Source organism: Drosophila erecta, unplaced genomic scaffold (assembly GCF_003286155.1).
Source record: "Drosophila erecta strain 14021-0224.00,06,07 unplaced genomic scaffold, DereRS2 tig00000021-arrow-pilon, whole genome shotgun sequence".
NCBI classification, from domain to species: Eukaryota; Metazoa; Arthropoda; class Insecta; order Diptera; family Drosophilidae; genus Drosophila; species Drosophila erecta.
The window spans coordinates 8,481,107-8,497,529 of NW_020825198.1; the positions used below are offsets into that span (position 1 = coordinate 8,481,107).

The 16,423-nt window shown below is 46.2% G+C and overlaps 4 protein-coding genes across 4 annotated transcripts; 2 read left to right on the top strand and 2 right to left on the bottom strand.

Moving 5' to 3' along the window:
• The first annotated feature begins 2,564 nt into the window (after positions 1-2,564).
• Positions 2,565-9,033, top strand: LOC6544362 (serine/arginine repetitive matrix protein 2). The gene is made up of 3 exons (XM_001971964.3): positions 2,565-3,626; positions 3,682-7,719; positions 7,778-9,033. Exons 1-3 carry the CDS (start codon positions 2,929-2,931, stop codon positions 8,805-8,807), a joined length of 5,766 nt encoding a protein of 1,921 aa, XP_001972000.3. The 5' UTR covers positions 2,565-2,928; the 3' UTR covers positions 8,808-9,033.
• LOC6544363 (cytochrome P450 307a1) lies at positions 8,982-11,436 on the bottom strand. The gene has a single exon (XM_001971965.3). It carries the CDS (start codon positions 11,107-11,109, stop codon positions 9,493-9,495), a length of 1,617 nt encoding a protein of 538 aa, XP_001972001.1. The 5' UTR covers positions 11,110-11,436; the 3' UTR covers positions 8,982-9,492.
• Positions 11,437-11,739: 303 nt separating this feature from the next.
• LOC6544665 (alkaline phosphatase) lies at positions 11,740-14,174 on the bottom strand. Its single transcript, XM_001971966.3, has 3 exons — positions 14,024-14,174; positions 12,176-13,320; positions 11,740-12,105 (listed from the first exon to the last, which is right to left on the bottom strand). The coding sequence occupies exons 1-3, from the start codon at positions 14,106-14,108 to the stop codon at positions 11,761-11,763; spliced, it is 1,575 nt and encodes a 524-aa protein (XP_001972002.1). The 5' UTR covers positions 14,109-14,174; the 3' UTR covers positions 11,740-11,760.
• A 258-nt stretch (positions 14,175-14,432) lies between these two features.
• Positions 14,433-16,301, top strand: LOC6544666 (membrane-bound alkaline phosphatase). Its single transcript, XM_001971967.3, has one exon. The coding sequence runs from the start codon at positions 14,474-14,476 to the stop codon at positions 16,025-16,027; it is 1,554 nt and encodes a 517-aa protein (XP_001972003.3). The 5' UTR covers positions 14,433-14,473; the 3' UTR covers positions 16,028-16,301.
• The last annotated feature ends 122 nt before the right edge of the window (positions 16,302-16,423 follow it).

Below are 16,423 nucleotides of genomic sequence, written 5' to 3' on the forward strand. Positions count from 1 at the left end.
CTAATACCAATTATCTTACAAATTAATGTATGAGCAAATATGTAGATTTAATGGTAAATATATTTTAGAATGGTTATATAGGTCAACTATCAAGCTATGTTGCGAATCTCTGCTTCATAAAGTGCTTTTAGGAAGCCAAAGGATACCCATGCTCTAAGTCTTGAATGGACTGTGGTCAACTTCCTTGAGAAGTTTCATTTAATAAAATGAAACGTACGCTTATTTTGTTTGTTAGAGTACATCCCGCATCGGCTTGCGCTAGTTCGGTCATTTCATTTACATCGCACTCCACTGCAATTATCACATTTTTGGATGCGGACCTATAAGTTTTCTAGTTCAGCTGCGAATGTCAATGACTCGTCATTGCTGTAAGCTTTTTGGATTGGAACTGCCGCTGGTCGGACCGAAGCGGAGCGTTTACCGCTCTCATTTGTCAACGCCGGCAAACAGCCGCAAGTACAACTAAGTACACACAAAGTGCCGCCCTCAATGCCCACGGAGCGTTGCGCTTTTAACGCTTCTCAGGTATTAATTGCCGGCCAGATCACGAAAATAAATATGCTCGCAGAGGCAAAAATTAGCTATATTTGTAGCCGCACGTATTTGGCATAATGCGGCATTTAAAAATGTTTATTAAATTGAGTTATGGCAGAGGAGGAAGCTATATTGTTCGCGGGTGCTGGCTGCATAGGAGAGTGATTTACGAAAGTTTTGGTATTGGGATTATAAATACTCTGTTGAATAGTGAGGAAGCTGGGTTGTTCAATTCAGAGGAATTCTATGATCGGTTGAAAATATTATTTACGTTGGATTTACAGACATATAATATATTCCAAAAACAGTTATTTGAAAACTTATCCTTAAGTGATTCTGAACACCAAGACTTTTTTCCACTTACCCGCAATATAAAGTTCCTTCTGCTCCGAAGGACAAAGCAAAGATGCTATGTTGCCCAAGGTTTTCGCACCCAAGTGCCAAATTCGAGAAGTCTCGTGGTCGCCAATGGAGGGCCACATAAAAGCCCAAAGTCAAAGCCCTGCTTGAAGAACCGCGGTGATGGGATACAAAAGAGTTTTGTACGTAGGTTCAACTCAAGCGTTGCTCGGGGACATCCAAGTTGATTTTTCGACGTTCTCAAACAATGGTGGCACTTTTTTGTCTTGTTTTTCATTGCGCATCCACTTAGCAGTTGCTGATTTTCAAAATGAGATAACACCTCACATTTTGAGGATGGGTTTTTATATTTGGTTGAGCTCCAGCCGAGCAACGCGACAAAGCTGAGTAGAAAACGATGGAAAATCGTTTGAAATGCGGGAGATTATGCTTAATGATGGGGATAAAAGTGAGGAAGGTTATTGTGGGGCGCTACAAATTAATTTGCACCTTTCGCATCTGCTGCAGCGCTGCAGCAGCGCCGTCGCCGTCAGCAGTCGGAGAAAGTTGCACATGCAAATCTGCAAAAGAAAAAAAATGAGCGCGCTGTCGGCAATTAAAGGCGACCATGTTGCACTGAGATGAAAATGAATCATAAATGCAGTTTTAAAGGCTTTAATTAATTACGGCCTTCCATTTGTTTTACCTCCGTATGTTAATTGTTGTTATTAATTAAGATAAAATGAAATACACTACATTTTGTACGAACATTGTTAATTTGTATATATGTATGTATAACTTTCTTAGTGCTATTTAGACACTTTACCTGATTGGAAAAGCGCAGCACTTACTGCGAACTCTTCATATTTGATGCATCTCAATGTGCCAGAGAAAAACTTTTCCGCCTTTTCCGAATTTCCCTTACCCACCGGGCAATGGCAATGTCATAATATTCACGGATAGGCGCATTTTCCACGATTCGCTTGACTTATGTGTGCATACTGTATGTATGTATGTATATGTTTAGTGACTGTGTCTTTGCGGGCACAATGTTAACTGTATTTGTCATTTATTTGCACTTCGCATTCGCGTGAGCGCCGCTCGCCAACTAGAGGAAGCGGAAATAAGTGCAGTCTGCAGCGGTTAAGCGCATTTGGGTGTTTGATTGCGTTACACACAGTTGCGAAAACTTTTCGAGCATGTAAAAGACAGTTGTTAAGTAAATACAAAGCTTATGATTTAAAATCCAAATCAAAATATCGGAGCGTCACGACTTCAATACTGTGGCAACGCTAGCACGAACGTGCACTCGCTAACTGTTAAGGAGGGTGTATTTGCTATTATATCGAAAACAAGAACGCACTAGAAACGTGCCGATAAATATCGATAATACCGAAAAATATAAGATTTTTAAACATTTTTATATCTAAGCATTGTTAATTTTAAAAGAAAATGTGCGATATCGCAATATACAAGAATTATGATTAAAACCTTCCTTAAACATGTTTGCAGAGAAAACACATTCTGAAATCCCGACACAGCCAAATAAATAATGAATGCCAATAACCTGCAATTTAGTTTCTGAAAATCAAAGTAGGATTTTGAATAGTGAATAGTGCTATTTTTGTGATAAAGTTTTTAAATGAAAATATTTGTAGCTTATTTTAAAGTAATTTCGAGAAAGCGGTCTGGCAGCACTGCCTGCCGATAGATTCAATGTGACCAGACTTCGTTCTGCATTGAGCAGTGTTTACTCGCTGCAGAAAAGTTATTGGCTTTGGTTTTTCATAATGGCATAAACATTATCCGGGAACGTACATGATACTGCAAACGCCGAGCTGGTGCACCGCTGCAACCGACGAGGACGTCCGCCCGCGCCGCCCAATCAATATTACCGCTCGGCGAGGCAAAGCGCAGCGTGGAAACCCAGCAAAACGGCGCCGCCATTGAGAGAGCAGAAAAAGAAAAGCGTGTGCGCCCGCAAACAACAAGAAAGAACCAGCGAAAAGGGAGCGGAGTGAGAGGCAAACCGATTTGAGGTCGCCGGATGTAAAAATGTCGCAAGCAGCTGGAGGATCGACCGACGGAATGGAGCAGCCAGCCACTGGCAAACAGGCGAAGCCACCGGAGGATCTCCAGGACAATGACACCAATAGTCTGGAACCAGGCGAGGTAGTGACCCCGCCCCATCATCACCCCGGGAGTCCGGCAGTCAAAAAGCAGCTCTCCAAGGAGCTGATGATAAGCAAAACGCTGCGGAAGCTACCAGGTAGCATTCTGGAACAGACCCGCAAAGAGAACGGATCTATCGGAACACCAAATGCCCAAACCGAAGATGTGGACGATAGCGAAGGCCTCTATTCGGACTCGGACTCCTCAGGGGAGGACCTTAAAAACGTGGAGGATGTGCAGAAGGCCAGGAAGGAGAAACAGGAGGAGGCTGCAGCAGCTGCCCTTCCCCAAGCACCACCCACGCCGTTATTGGGCGTTAATCCGCTAAGATTCCACATGCGAGCTCCTTGCTTCGACTTTCCCCGCATGGGCTTTATGCCACGAATGAACAGGGGTGGACCAAGGGGCATGAGGCCGCTATTCTATGGACGCCCACCCACGTCGAATCGCATGGGAGCTCCCATGATGGGTGGGCCACCAACACAAGGACCTCCGCCGGGTGTGTATGCACCGCAAAATCTCCCAGGAACAGGTAATAACAGCAATTCAGGCCGTGGCAAGCGACCCCAATCGGATGTGGTGTAAGTAAATTCCATTTTAATATTGAAAGCTCAGTTTATAATGATTTATTTTTAGTTGGACAGCATTGCAGCCGCCAGTGTCGTTTGTTTTCAATCTTGTTTCCGAGTGCTCCAATACAAAGCATGAAAATTGCAGGACTAAAGCTGAAACTGCTGACCCCAACTCCAAGGAAGCGAAACTTCCCGGCGAAACAAAGTCCACTGAAACATTAAGTGAAATAGATCGTTCGAGGGAGAAATCCCAGCACGGAAATGATGTAAGAGGAAAAACGAGTACTCGATCACATGACAGAAACCAAAATCGAGGAAGAACTAGGGAGAGGTCAAGAGAAACGCACCAAAAGTTCAAGAACAAGGATGAAAGCAGAGGAAAAGGAAGAGAAACATCAAGAGATAGAGATTTGTCTCGGCGGAAAAGTAGAGAAAGATCCCAAGATAAAAATCATAATAGAGCAAAAAATATGACTCTATCTACAGAAAAGGATGAAACTGGAGGTGAGCTTAGAACTATAGTAAGTGGAAAGTCCCAGGAAAGAGATCAATCCAGAGGTAAAACCAAAGACGGATCTAGGGAGAGCGATAAGGCGAGGACTAAAACACGCGAAAAATCACAAGCCAGAGATCAAAGCAGAGGAAAGGATGTGGAACACACCAGAGCGAAATCGAAGAAAAGGTCTAGATCCAGGGATAAGCGTCGAGAAAAAACCATGGAAAGGCTAGGCGATAAGGAAAAGCTGAAGGAAAAATCTAAAGAGCATAGCGAAAAAAGAAACGAATCCAAGGACAAAAATAAGGATACGAATGAGCAAAACGCAATCAAAAAGCTTCGAGAGGGTTCCAAAGAAAAAGATAGAAACCATTCTAAGGAAAGACTGCATGGAAGAACTCAGAATAAGTCACCAGACAACAAACAAGAAACAAAAATAATAAATGCAATAGAACATTCAAAAGAAATGCCATCCGATCGTAAAAGGGACAAACTGTTGGGACAATTAGTAGAAAAATCAGACGAACGTTCCAAGGATAAGCAAACAAAGCGATCGAGAGAAAAATCAGTAACGAAATGTCCAAAACAGAGCGACAAGGACAAAGTAAGGGGGCGTTCGCGGGAAACGACTAAAGAAAGATATCAAGAAAAATGCATGGATCCGCAGAAGGAAAATGGATTGGATAGGTCCAAGAGATCAAGCACGCCGCATGTTTCCTACAGTGAAAGTGCAATAGCAAGCGATCACAACTCAAGAAAAATAAACCAGGCGCCTTCATCTTGGGAGAGCAGAGAAGGAACTCCCCCAATGACACCACCACAAGTTCAGATATCTCAGACTGTTATTGGTAATAACGCAAAGCCCAAGGATTTTGATATTTTCGCCGATTCACCTCCACGAGTAAACACTGCCGTTTCAGCTCCAGCTGCAACTATTGAAAGAAGTACTACGCCGCCGTTTAAGTCCATTCCTATTGTTCCAGTCGCTAAAGCCGACAAACTGGCTCCTCTTCTCAAGGCCAGTGAAATTCACAGTAGGATTGGCGCCCTGCTCGAAGACAGCGATTTGCATTTGGATGCTCTACTGGCTACAAAAGAGCAGTTGTTCCGTCGCACTAATGAATACAAAGAGAGAAAAGAGGCTCCCAAAGAGATTAAAGCTGAGTCCGTTCCAAATAGCAGGCATAATAGATCTGCTAGTGGTAGGGCAGAGGTCGATCATCACATAAGCCAACCAAGACATATAAATCCTTTCAAACGCGAATCAGTATTAAGCGGGAGGAAATCTTCCTCACGCCCTTCAAGCAAGGAGAGGCGACTTCAAAGACACGATAGTGATGTTGAGGATTGGGATAGAGATCTAGAAAACGATAGAAATCAATTACATGGCAGTCATCAAACTGGATCCCAGCCAAGACGAAGTGATGAGTATACAAAATTCAGCATTAAAAAGGAAAAAGATCTTACTCCCCCGCCTCAGCAAATGAACTACTCTCGAACCACCATAAAAATCGAACGCAATGCCACGCCTCCCCGACCCATGGGGCGCGATGTTCTGGTTAGAAACGGTGCAGTGGCGGCCAATGCTCCTCCACCCGCAAAAGAGCAAGAAAGTCCTGATACGGATGACTACATCGACAACTGGGAAAACGACGATTCAATGGCCAGTATGCCAAAGAACGCCCCTCCTGTTACTCCTACTCCCGCTCCAAATGCAAACGCATCTCTTAACGCTACACCCTTGCCTCCAATAGCTTCTCAATTTAATGGCGATGATGATGACTCCAATGCTCTGTGGAACGCAAACAGCACACCTCCTCCGCGATCCAAAGATGCGAAGCTGCCCACGAGCAACATCCATGAACTATATGACAAATTCATGAATAGTATTAAGATGTCCACCGAGCATTTGGAGTCGGAAACGCTGGACACCTCTAAGAATAGCTCCTTGAGCAATTCCACAGCCGAAGAAAGTTCCTCGGGTACCGAGACTTCCTCAACAAGTAGCAGCAGTAGCGACACAGAGGAGGACTCCAGCTCAGAGGACGACGAAGCCAATGAAAACTCTTCGAATGATGAATCGGTTACAGCATCAGGTAATTGCAACACAAATCAAGATGACAACCCTGGTAAGGATCAGCTACAAAAGAAAAACAATGTTAGCAAGGACCTTCGCAAACTAAAGAGCCTTGAGGACAATCTGGCTAGGATTCAGATGATGCGCGAAAACTATGATGCGGGCGATGAGATCTCCGAAGAACTGCTAAAAATGGAATCCTTATTTCTAATGCAGCGCAACGCAATCATGGATAAATATCGCAAACAGGAACTTAAAAGCAATTCCAGTGAGGATCAGCAGCCAGTCGATGAACAAGAAACTGTTCAGGCACAAGAAGTAGTTAAGGAGACAGTCTTTCCTGTTAACAACATCTTTAGTGCCAATCGGGAAGCCATCAAATTGACCATCTCGCCATTGAAACTAACAAGAAAATCTGTAATTTTCGACAAGGATGAACCAGATCTACCAGAACCATCCAAGGCGGAGCCGCCTAAGCCAGCAAAGGAGATTGCTATTGTAAAACCCACCATTGTCGAATACCGATCTAAGCCCAAGCTAAGAAGTCCACCACCACCAGCAGCTAGTCGTCGACGATCCCGGTCCCGTTCTATTTCTAGAAATAGGGCCCGTCGTCGCGGCTCGAGGGCCAAGTCCCGTACTCCCAGCCCCAGGCGTCGGCGTCATCCATCGCCCAGAAGGGGTCCAAGATACGCTAAACGAATAGGAGTTACAGTCGGAGGAACTAAGATGGGGAGAAGTCATAGTAGAAGCTTAACAAGGAGTCGAACGCGCAGTAGGAGTCCAAATAGAAGAAGACGTCCGTCAACAACAGGACATAGAAAACGCAGTTCATTATCTCCTATTCCACCAAAATTGGCTGGACCACGGTCACCTCCTCATTCCCGCCGTCGTCACTCACTAAGCCGAGATCGAGAACGTGATCGCTTGTCTCGCTCGCGTTCCCCCTTACCCTTCAAACCACCATCGCCGCCGATGAGACGCAGTTGGTCCAAAACACGAAGGAGATCGTTCTCCAGGTCCAGATCACGGTCTATATCACCAAGATCTCGATCGTCCGTAGAAGGGGCCTTCGCAAATTATTTTGAGGAGAATCAGGGCATGGAAGCAGCTGCCTACTACTACAATATGTCATTGATGCAGCAGGAAGATCAGGATACGATGGGTGAGGGCTATGACGCATACGCCGCCTACATGGACTCCGCATACAACATGGAACAAGCGTATGCCCAGTACTCTGAAGATTATTCGAATACATATGGGGATTATATGGGCGAAGTAGCTTCCTCACCTCAGCCATCTGGATCCGTTCTTAGGGAACTACCTATGGCGCCGATGATGCCCATAGAATCCCTTGTTCCTATAGCGCCAATGGAGGCAATTCCATCGATGGTGCCCTCGGCGTCAGTGATGCCGGTGGCCGTACAAAAAGGAAACGTTTTGGAGATAGTACCTTCCGGTGATGATATAATGGAAGCGGAGAAGAGCACTGTGGCAGCTGCGATAGATGAACCAGTGGAGGACATGAGGTAAGACAGAGTTCTCAATATATGTATATAAAAATAATAATAATATAATTTTTTTCAGTAAACCAAAGCGGAGAGGCGTAAATTTCGTGGATAACGTGCTGCCCACTTACGAGAGCGAGAACGAAGACCGCGCGGTCGTTGGAATGGCGGTGGAACGTGCCCTGCGGAAATATCAAGAGCGTCGCACCCAAGCCGCCGCCAAGCTGCAACAGATCCGCGATGAGTTACTTGTGTTACCTCCACCACCGCCGCCACTGACCACCAAGCCAGCAAATCTAGAAAAGCCTGTTTTGGTGCAGAAGAAACCGAAGTTCCGATACTTTCATTTTGATCCTTTCAAAGGTGCAATAGTGAAGACGCACACACGAATGCTACGTTCACCCAACCGCCCTCCTTTCGATCCCAAGCATTTTGCCATGCTCATGAAGACCGGCCGCCTGCCTCAGATTCCTCCAGGATTTCTGCGTCACCGCCCGCCAATTTTACCTCCACATGTCGATGCTGTCACAAAAGGAATGCTTAAGGAATTCTTCAGCAAACATCCTCCGCCGCCGCTACCGATGCCCATGCCTGTACCCGATGGGATGCCCTATTACCTGAGTGGTCCACCGCCAATGCCAAGTGGAGCTGTACTTTCTCCTGTGCCTGTTAATGTGCTACCACAACCCATACCCGTGTTGGATGGAAGTGGTTATCAGGGTTATACTCAGCCGGCTGCAATGGTACCATCACCTGTTCCAGTTCCTGTTCCAGTGCCGCTGCCTGTGCCCTTGCCTGTTTCTACTAACTCAACGCCACCTCCCGCGATGAAAACTCCTTACTTCACACCACCACCCCTGCCCGAGCTGCCGACTCTACCCGAACTGCCGTCTCAATTCACTGTGAATTCGGTGCCCACTATAAAGGAGATAATGCCAGTGGATATACTAAAGAAGTTGGGACCGCTGCCCAAGACCTTGGACGTTGATGACGTATGCGGAACTGCCAGTCCGGAGGAGATTAGCGATGATCTCAAGGAGGTGGGAACAGAGACAGCCGAACAGCCTGTGGTGGACGTTAAGCCGCAGCTCCTTGTGGAGACCCAGTAGTAGATCCGTATTTTGCTAGTTTGATTTTTTTTAATAATAGTGTTTTTTTTTTAGGTAATTATCTTTAATTATAAACAAGTGCATCCTTTATACCTACATTTAGATTAATTTTCTAAATATTTTGTTTTTTTAATTGACCATTTGTAAACAAGTTGCATTTATTCATAGAGGTCGATTTAGGTTTATTCAGCTTTAAGTTTCTATGTCATTTATAAATGATCCAACTCGGACCACGTTTATTGATTTCTAAAAGAAAATAAAAAATGTAAATAGTTCGCTTAAGAATTATACTTGAATTAACAATCGGCGTACACAGTAAACATATTTGAGTCATTTATTATAACGAAGTTCTTAACGAATTAATCTAACATTAAGATCCGCAAGAATCGAATGTATGTGAAATTTTTATAGTATGGTGAGCAGCTGTAAGACTTTGCGTGTATGGTATCGTACAAAATATAAACATGAAATACAAGTTTTGTATTTGCGTTAGTGGAATAATAGAAAATATACTCAACAGTAAAATAGTTTTACTATTTGATTCAGCTTATTTCTTATGTTCGATAGAAGATATTGCAGTAATCTTATTTTGGATCGATTTTATATATTGAGCTATTTCTGTTATATACTTTAGTTGCTAGCGCTTAGAGAGATTTGTCCAATAATCAAATCTATTGGCAATTTATTATTTTCTGGGTGTCAAGACCAATGGAAAGCAATCGGCAGGCAGTGCCAAACTCTCCGGACTGATCTTAATCGTCGAAAGATCATGACTGCTGATATCATATCTCTGCATTACGTTGACCAGGACCAGGAAACCGAAGCCCCTCACCAAATTCTGGCCGATGCAAGTCCGCTTCCCGATGCTAAAGGGCAGAAAATGGGGAATATTCCTCTTTAGTTGAAGTTTTTCATTATCACTTTCGATGCCGGAATCAGAACCTTTAAAATTGTTCGTGTTTGGTCCCTTTGATGTTTCCAAAAATCTGAATGGATTAAATTCTGTAGGATTTACCCAGTTGTTCTCGCTGGAGTTCAGCACATAATTGTTGATGAACACAATGGTGCCCTTGGTCACCCCGTAGCCAGAGATCACTGTGTCCTCGGTGGCCACATGGGGAACAATTGGAGAGGATGAATATCGCAGCACCTCAAAAATCGTCGCCATCGTGTACGGCATTGCATTCATATCCAGTAAATTAATTGGCCTCTTTTCCTCTGCTGTAATTGTGTCTATTTCCCCTTGGATTCTTCTTCCAATATCCGGATTCTTGGCTATATAGGCCAGCACTAGCATCACGAGATTTCCAACCGCTGAGTGTCCGCCAATGAAGTCCTCCAGCATAAAGATGATCGTGTTCCGGGAGACATCCTTATCTTCAATCAGGCTTTTAAGTAGGGCATCTGTAAAATCCCGATCTGGCTCATCCAAATCGATGTTCAGCTCCCGATGTCGGATAATCCTGTTCATTATGAATTGCCTGATGGTCGAGGACCAGTTGATGATCTTGTTCAGGTGTCGCTGGTAGAAGGGACATAGCCAGGGTAGAAAATCTAGCGGATGTCCCTGATTGATCTCCCAGAATATCTCATCGAAGTATTGAACAATCAGTTGGAAATCCAGATCATCGTAGTCAAACCTCATAGAGCACATGTACTGACTAAACATATTTCCGCAGGCCTTGAGAATCAGAGGCTTTATTTTGATCGGTTCTCCAGGGACCAGGTGGTTGCTCAGCTCCCGATTCCAGTGTTCCATTTCCTCGCAGCCAATTTGGGACATTTTCATGTAGAAGGAGGAGGACTCCCTGGGCGAGCAGTGGCGTCGGGCGAGATTCCTTCTCTTCTGCTGCAGCTGTGACCAATCGCAGAGTGCCAGCGAATTGCTCCGCTCGCCTCCAAATAGTTTATGATATCGTATGAAGTCCGGCCGCCCGCTCATCACCTTGCCATTTTGGTTGAGCACCTCGCGGATCAGCTCCAAGTTGTTCACCACCAAACAGCGGGTGTGTCCAAAAGTCAAGGAGTAAATGTCTCCGTACTGTCTTGACAACGCCGTAAATCCCGCAAAGGGACTGTCTCTATATCGATCCAGCAGATGAAGATTCCCAATAATGGGCCATGGTCGCGGCCCAGGAGCCTGATTAAACTTTTGATAAGCTATGTGATGGACTTCAGTTGACTTCTTTGTTTTAACGAGCTGAATTACGCGGCGTTTGACTTCATATAGAATGCATATGTAGGACGTGGCCACGACACTCAGTAAAATCGCCAAGATAGTGTAAATCAAAAAAGCCAGCATTTTTGCTGAGCTCTTGCAAGTAGGAAGCACGAAACACAACTAACGATGGCCAAGCGACTCCAGTAGCCAGGTAAACTGTAGGCCAGACTTGCCCAGATCCCTCGGGAAAACTGCTCTGCCATCTGCGGGCTGAGACATTACCTGTCCATTATCTTGTTTGCTACCTGTTTGTTTTGGCTATAAGCATTTGTTTTTCCCATTCGAAGGTTGACATGAATAATCAGGATGCAAATGTCCGTTGGCGAGATTGGAATTTATTTGAATTACACATTTATTAGAACGACTTGGTTCCTGCTGCTCTGAGAGCTCAGATTAACGCAATTCAACGGACTGAAAGTCCCAAGTAACTGAAACATGTACTTGCCAAATTGCTGATACAGCCATTTGCCGGATTTATTTGCTCAAGCTCAAAAATTGTTTACAGCTTTAGTTGCCGCCTTCGCGTGGCCCGCTTAATATCCGTCAGCAAGAAAGACCCCAGTGCCCCTGGGATCCCCAGCCCTCCTCCGAGCACCTGAATACCTTTTGGTGGAAAATTGCGAGAAGTATATTTGTATATTTAACTGGCCGGGAATGACCAGCGTAACATTTGGTTTTCCCCTTAAGTATTTATTGAGTATTCCTTATGAGTATGCGACTGTAGTTGGGACTTTATTGCTCGTTAATCTTGTCCTTGGCAAATGGTCCAATGTTGGCGGCATAAGCCATCATGGCTGGGATGGAACTCTGCTCATAGTTGCCGGTGAAAAGGTGCTCGAAGGGACCGGAGGCAAAGACACCCACATCCTCAGCGCCGTGGGTTTCACTGCTCAAGGGCACTGTGGCCTGGAACTCGAAGTCTGCTTTCGTTGTGTCCGCATGGGAAAGATCGATGCGTCCATCTTTGGGACTGTAGGTTTCAGCGAAGCCCGGACCATTAGCATAGGACAAGATGGTAAAGGGCAGCTCATCATTGCCCAGATTGGGGGCTAGTGAAAGGATGTTCTGTCGGCGGTACTGAATAGGAGATAGAAGCACATAGTTTACGAGTTATTTTGGTTTCTTGAAATTTGAGTTACTTTCTTACCGGATAGCCGTTGATAGACATGGTGTGCGAGTGATCCGAAGTCACCACAATTAGTGTGTCCTCCGCGTCGGTCATTTTCCTAGCCAATTCCACGGCAGCCGCGAATTCCTCGGTATCCTCCAGAGCCTTCCTCGCCTTGGTGGCGTGATGGGCCATGTCGATGCGTCCACTCTCAACGAACAGGAAGTAACCCTTCTCGTTCTTGCTGAGCATATTGATGGCGGCTTCCGTCATGTCCGAAAGGGATGGCTCTGCATCTTCATAATGGGTGCGCCGACGATCGCCATGGTAGGGCATGTGGGAGGTGTCGAAGAGGCCAAGCAGATAGTCCGTCTTGCTGAGGTCGGTTTCCTTCAAGCCCTTCAGTGACCAGACGTACTTGCCCTCCGCTCCCTGCTGCTTCTTGATCTTTTGCCAATCGTCGATCAGATCGCGACCATCGGTTCGCAGGCCCGAAACGCCGATCTCATCGTGCTGGGACTGATCCCGGAAATAGGATCGACCGCCGCCCATGATGACGCGCAGTTCCTGACCCACTGGCCATTCCACCAGCTGGCGAGCAATATCCGTGTTGATGTCGGGACTGCATTTGGAGCTGATAATCTCACCATCGTGCTCCCAACTCCGCTCGGCAACGTGGGCATAAACTCCGGCTGGGGAAGCGTGTGTCACCCGGGCGGTGGTCACCACACCGGCCCACTTTCCGGCCTCCTGGGCCCACTGACCAATGCTCTGGACATGGGTACTCGAGTTGGTCACACAATCGCCCCTCTGCACCTGGGCATTGACTCCAATGGTGCCATAGTTGGCCTTGACTCCGGTCAAGTAGGCGGTAGCTGTGTTGGCCGAGTCCGGAGTACGCTCATTGACGGCATAGGTCTTGGACAGACCCAAGTAGGGGAATTTCTCGAAGAAGACCTGCTTGTTGCTATCGCCCATGAAAGCACGTGTGGCTGCGATCGTATGAACGGACATGCCATCGCCTAAAAATAGGATCACGTTCTTGGCGCGATTCTCATTGAGCTTCTTATAGCTGGCCAGCTTATCGGCCAGAATCGATTGGGCCTTATCATGCCAGAATCGTGTTTCCAGCTCCTCGTCGAGGGCCTCGAAGTCGCGTGATGATTGCAGACGGGGATGTTGGGCTGTAAAGTCCGGACTTTGGGTTAGCAACTAATCGGCGGGAAAATTGGTCCAATAAAACTAATTTTTGAAGTGGTAAACAGCCTATCTCGAGCAGATCTATAAATCAGTTTTAATTATAGCTATTTATGGTGTTTCGGCTACCACCCTATCGCTTGATAACTTAATAAAACGTGTTAAAAACGTTTCAGCTGATTTTGGTGCACTCATCATTACACATTAGATTTTAGTACTTAAGCTTCTATACAGGAAGGAAATACAACCTTTTGTTTTCATTCTTGTAGTAACAATTTTACCATTCTTTTCTAACAAGAACAATTATTAAAAATTCGTTGTTTCCTTCTTGGTTCATAATTTATAGTTTATTTTTAGTTTATAACTACCAGTCGAAGCCTATAAAAGCGTTTAGTACCTGATCCGCTTAATCGAATTCAAGAATCTAAACTTGTTGAACATAAATCTATTAATGGGAATGGCCCCATATCATTAATATGACTTCACGTGAACAGTTCAGTCATAAACTATTATGCAGCTACTCGATGACTGAATGCTTTTTAAAATAGCTCTAGATTAGCCAAGTCGAATAGACTAAGTCGAATAGGCGATACGACGAGAGAGCTTTCCAGTTGGCTGTAGATAAGCTGGGTCTTGGCCAATCGGATTCGTTCGGCAGTTCACCTCGTAATACCGTTCGGTTCCACTTACCGTGTTCTTGGTCATCGGCTAGATCACTCCGAGCCTGGACGACCAGGAGAGCGACGAAGCACAAGATAAGGCTACTCTTTACCATCTTGGGACTTGACTTGGGCGGTGACTTTAAACTGAGAAATGCTCCGTTCGGGAGTGACCGCGAGACTGGCCAAAACTGACGAAATGGCCCGGTTATATAGCCTCCGGTTTTTCAAAGCGGTCTTCCTGTAATATACATACGCCGCATAGGTGATTGTTTTTGTGATTTGAGCAATCTAAAGTGGCGATCGATTAATTATCTCGAGTGCCTAAAAACGTGAGTATCACGGTCTGGGTAAGAAGGTGTCGTAAATTACCCGATCCCGATCCCGATCACACGAGCTGCACCTGATGGTATATTAATGGGTGGTATGGAACCACGGAGTACAGTATTCACTTGGCTGGCACGGTGAAAGCATCTCGAAAATGCTGAGTCTTAAGTTCTTGATTGGCCTCGGTCTGCTGGCCGTGGTTTTGGGTGCAGCGGTTCCTGGAAAGGCGCCCGTGGACGAGGAGCGAATGCATCCACACCTGCCCACTAGTCCCAGACTGCGTACGATTTCCGGCGAGGAAACCCAGGAGTTCTGGCACTCGGCCAGCAAGAAACTCATCCGCGAGAAGTTGGAGTTTGTGAGAAATACCAAGAAGGCCAAGAACATTATATTGTTTTTGGGCGATGGCATGGGACTGGCTACTCTGGCAGCGGCTAGGAGTTACATTGGAGGCGAGGAGCTGAAGCTCTCCTTCGAGGAATTCCCCTTCACTGGGCTATCGAAAACCTATTCGGTGGACAAAATAGTCCCCGATAGCGCCTGTACCTCAACCTCATACCTTTGCGGAGTGAAGGCGAACTACGGAACCATCGGCGTCAATGCGCATGTGAAACGAGGCGACTGTGCGGCGATGGCCGATGAATCGAACCATGTCTTCTCCCTGGGAAAATGGGCCATGGATGCGGGCAAAGCTGCTGGACTGGTGACCACCACCCGAGTGACCCACGCCTCGCCATCCGGAGTCTATGCCCATGTCGCCGATCGCGAATGGGAGAACAACGCTGTCCTGGAGGAGGCCTGCGGTGAGCTGTCGGAGGGACTCCAGGACATAGCTGTCCAGTTGATCCACGGCGAGGTGGGCAGTAAACTCAAGGTCATGCTGGGTGGAGGCAAGCGAAGCTTCTACAGTCCGGAGCACTACGACAAGGGACGGCGCACGGATGGACGCAATCTCGTCGAGGAATTCGAGGCCTTGGACGCGGGCAACACCTTTGTGAAAACGCAGAAGAAGTTGCTCAAGGTGAATGCCACTGAAACCGGACGATTGTTGGGTTTGTTCAGCAAGAGCCATCTGCACTATCACCTGCAGCAGCTGGACGATCCGGATAACAAAGAGCCCACCTTGGAGGAGATGACACAGAAGGCTATTGAAGTACTGGAAACCGAGGAGGAAGGCTACTTCCTTTTCGTAGAGGGAGGTAAGATTGACATTAGCCACCACGAAACAATGGCACGGATTGCCTTGGATGAGACCGCTGAACTCTCGAAGGCGGTCAAGAAGGCAAGGCAGATGACCAATCCGGAGGAGACCCTCATTGTGGTCACCTCGGATCACTCGCACACCTTCAGTGTCTCCGGCTACCAACCTCGAGGAAGCGACATCTTTGGAGCTGCCAAGGCGAAGGGCACGGACGGCAAACCCTATCTGGCCTTGAGCTATGCCAACGGCAAGAGTTTCCAGGACTTTTACAACACGGAGACCCACGAGCGTGAGGATCCCACCAGTCTGCCCACCATCGGAGACTTCGATCAGCTCTTCCCCGCGATGGTGCCCCTGGAATCGGAAACCCATGGCGGTGAGGATGTGGGTGTCTTTGCCTCTGGACCCTGGGCACATCTCTTCACCGGCGTCTACGAGCAGAACACCATTCCCCACATGATGGCATTTGCTGCCTGCGTGGGCGATGGACTAACCGCTTGCGATTAGGATTCGCAACCACGAGCTGATTGACACACAGAAGGACTCTTAATTAGCACATCCACTAGACGATTCTCACGTACGCCTTATCGTTTTAAATGAATACTCAACATTTGACAGGTGCTGGAACACGCGGCTCTCGAGAAAAGATATTCGATCAGGGACTTCTAAATCCTATACTTCAATAACGTTTTCCTATCAATGTTAAAACCAAATGTACTTATAGTGTCTGCTTATAAGCAGACAATAAGAGCCCGATTAAATCTGATTATATTAATAAGAACCATTTATATTTTCACTTTGAACTGAAAAATGAGAAATTAATTTGCTTTTGAATTTTTATCTACCATACTTTCGATTGGGTACTTTTCCATTTCTAGATTCTAAGATCTTGATAGTACGCTT

Coding starts and splice junctions, on each gene's coding strand:
- LOC6544665 (XM_001971966.3), bottom strand. CDS start 14,108: ATGGTAAAGAGTAGCCTTATCTTGTGCTTCGTCGCTCTCCTGGTCGTC. Junction 13,321..14,023: donor AGCCGATGACCAAGAACACG/GTAAGTGGAACC, acceptor CGGACTTTACAG/CCCAACATCCCCGTCTGCAA. Junction 12,106..12,175: donor TGTCTATCAACGGCTATCCG/GTAAGAAAGTAA, acceptor TCTCCTATTCAG/TACCGCCGACAGAACATCCT.
- LOC6544363 (XM_001971965.3), bottom strand. CDS start 11,109: ATGCTGGCTTTTTTGATTTACACTATCTTGGCGATTTTACTGAGTGTC.
- LOC6544362 (XM_001971964.3), top strand. CDS start 2,929: ATGTCGCAAGCAGCTGGAGGATCGACCGACGGAATGGAGCAGCCAGCC. Junction 3,627..3,681: donor CGACCCCAATCGGATGTGGT/GTAAGTAAATTC, acceptor ATTTATTTTTAG/TTGGACAGCATTGCAGCCGC. Junction 7,720..7,777: donor GAACCAGTGGAGGACATGAG/GTAAGACAGAGT, acceptor AATTTTTTTCAG/TAAACCAAAGCGGAGAGGCG.
- LOC6544666 (XM_001971967.3), top strand. CDS start 14,474: ATGCTGAGTCTTAAGTTCTTGATTGGCCTCGGTCTGCTGGCCGTGGTT.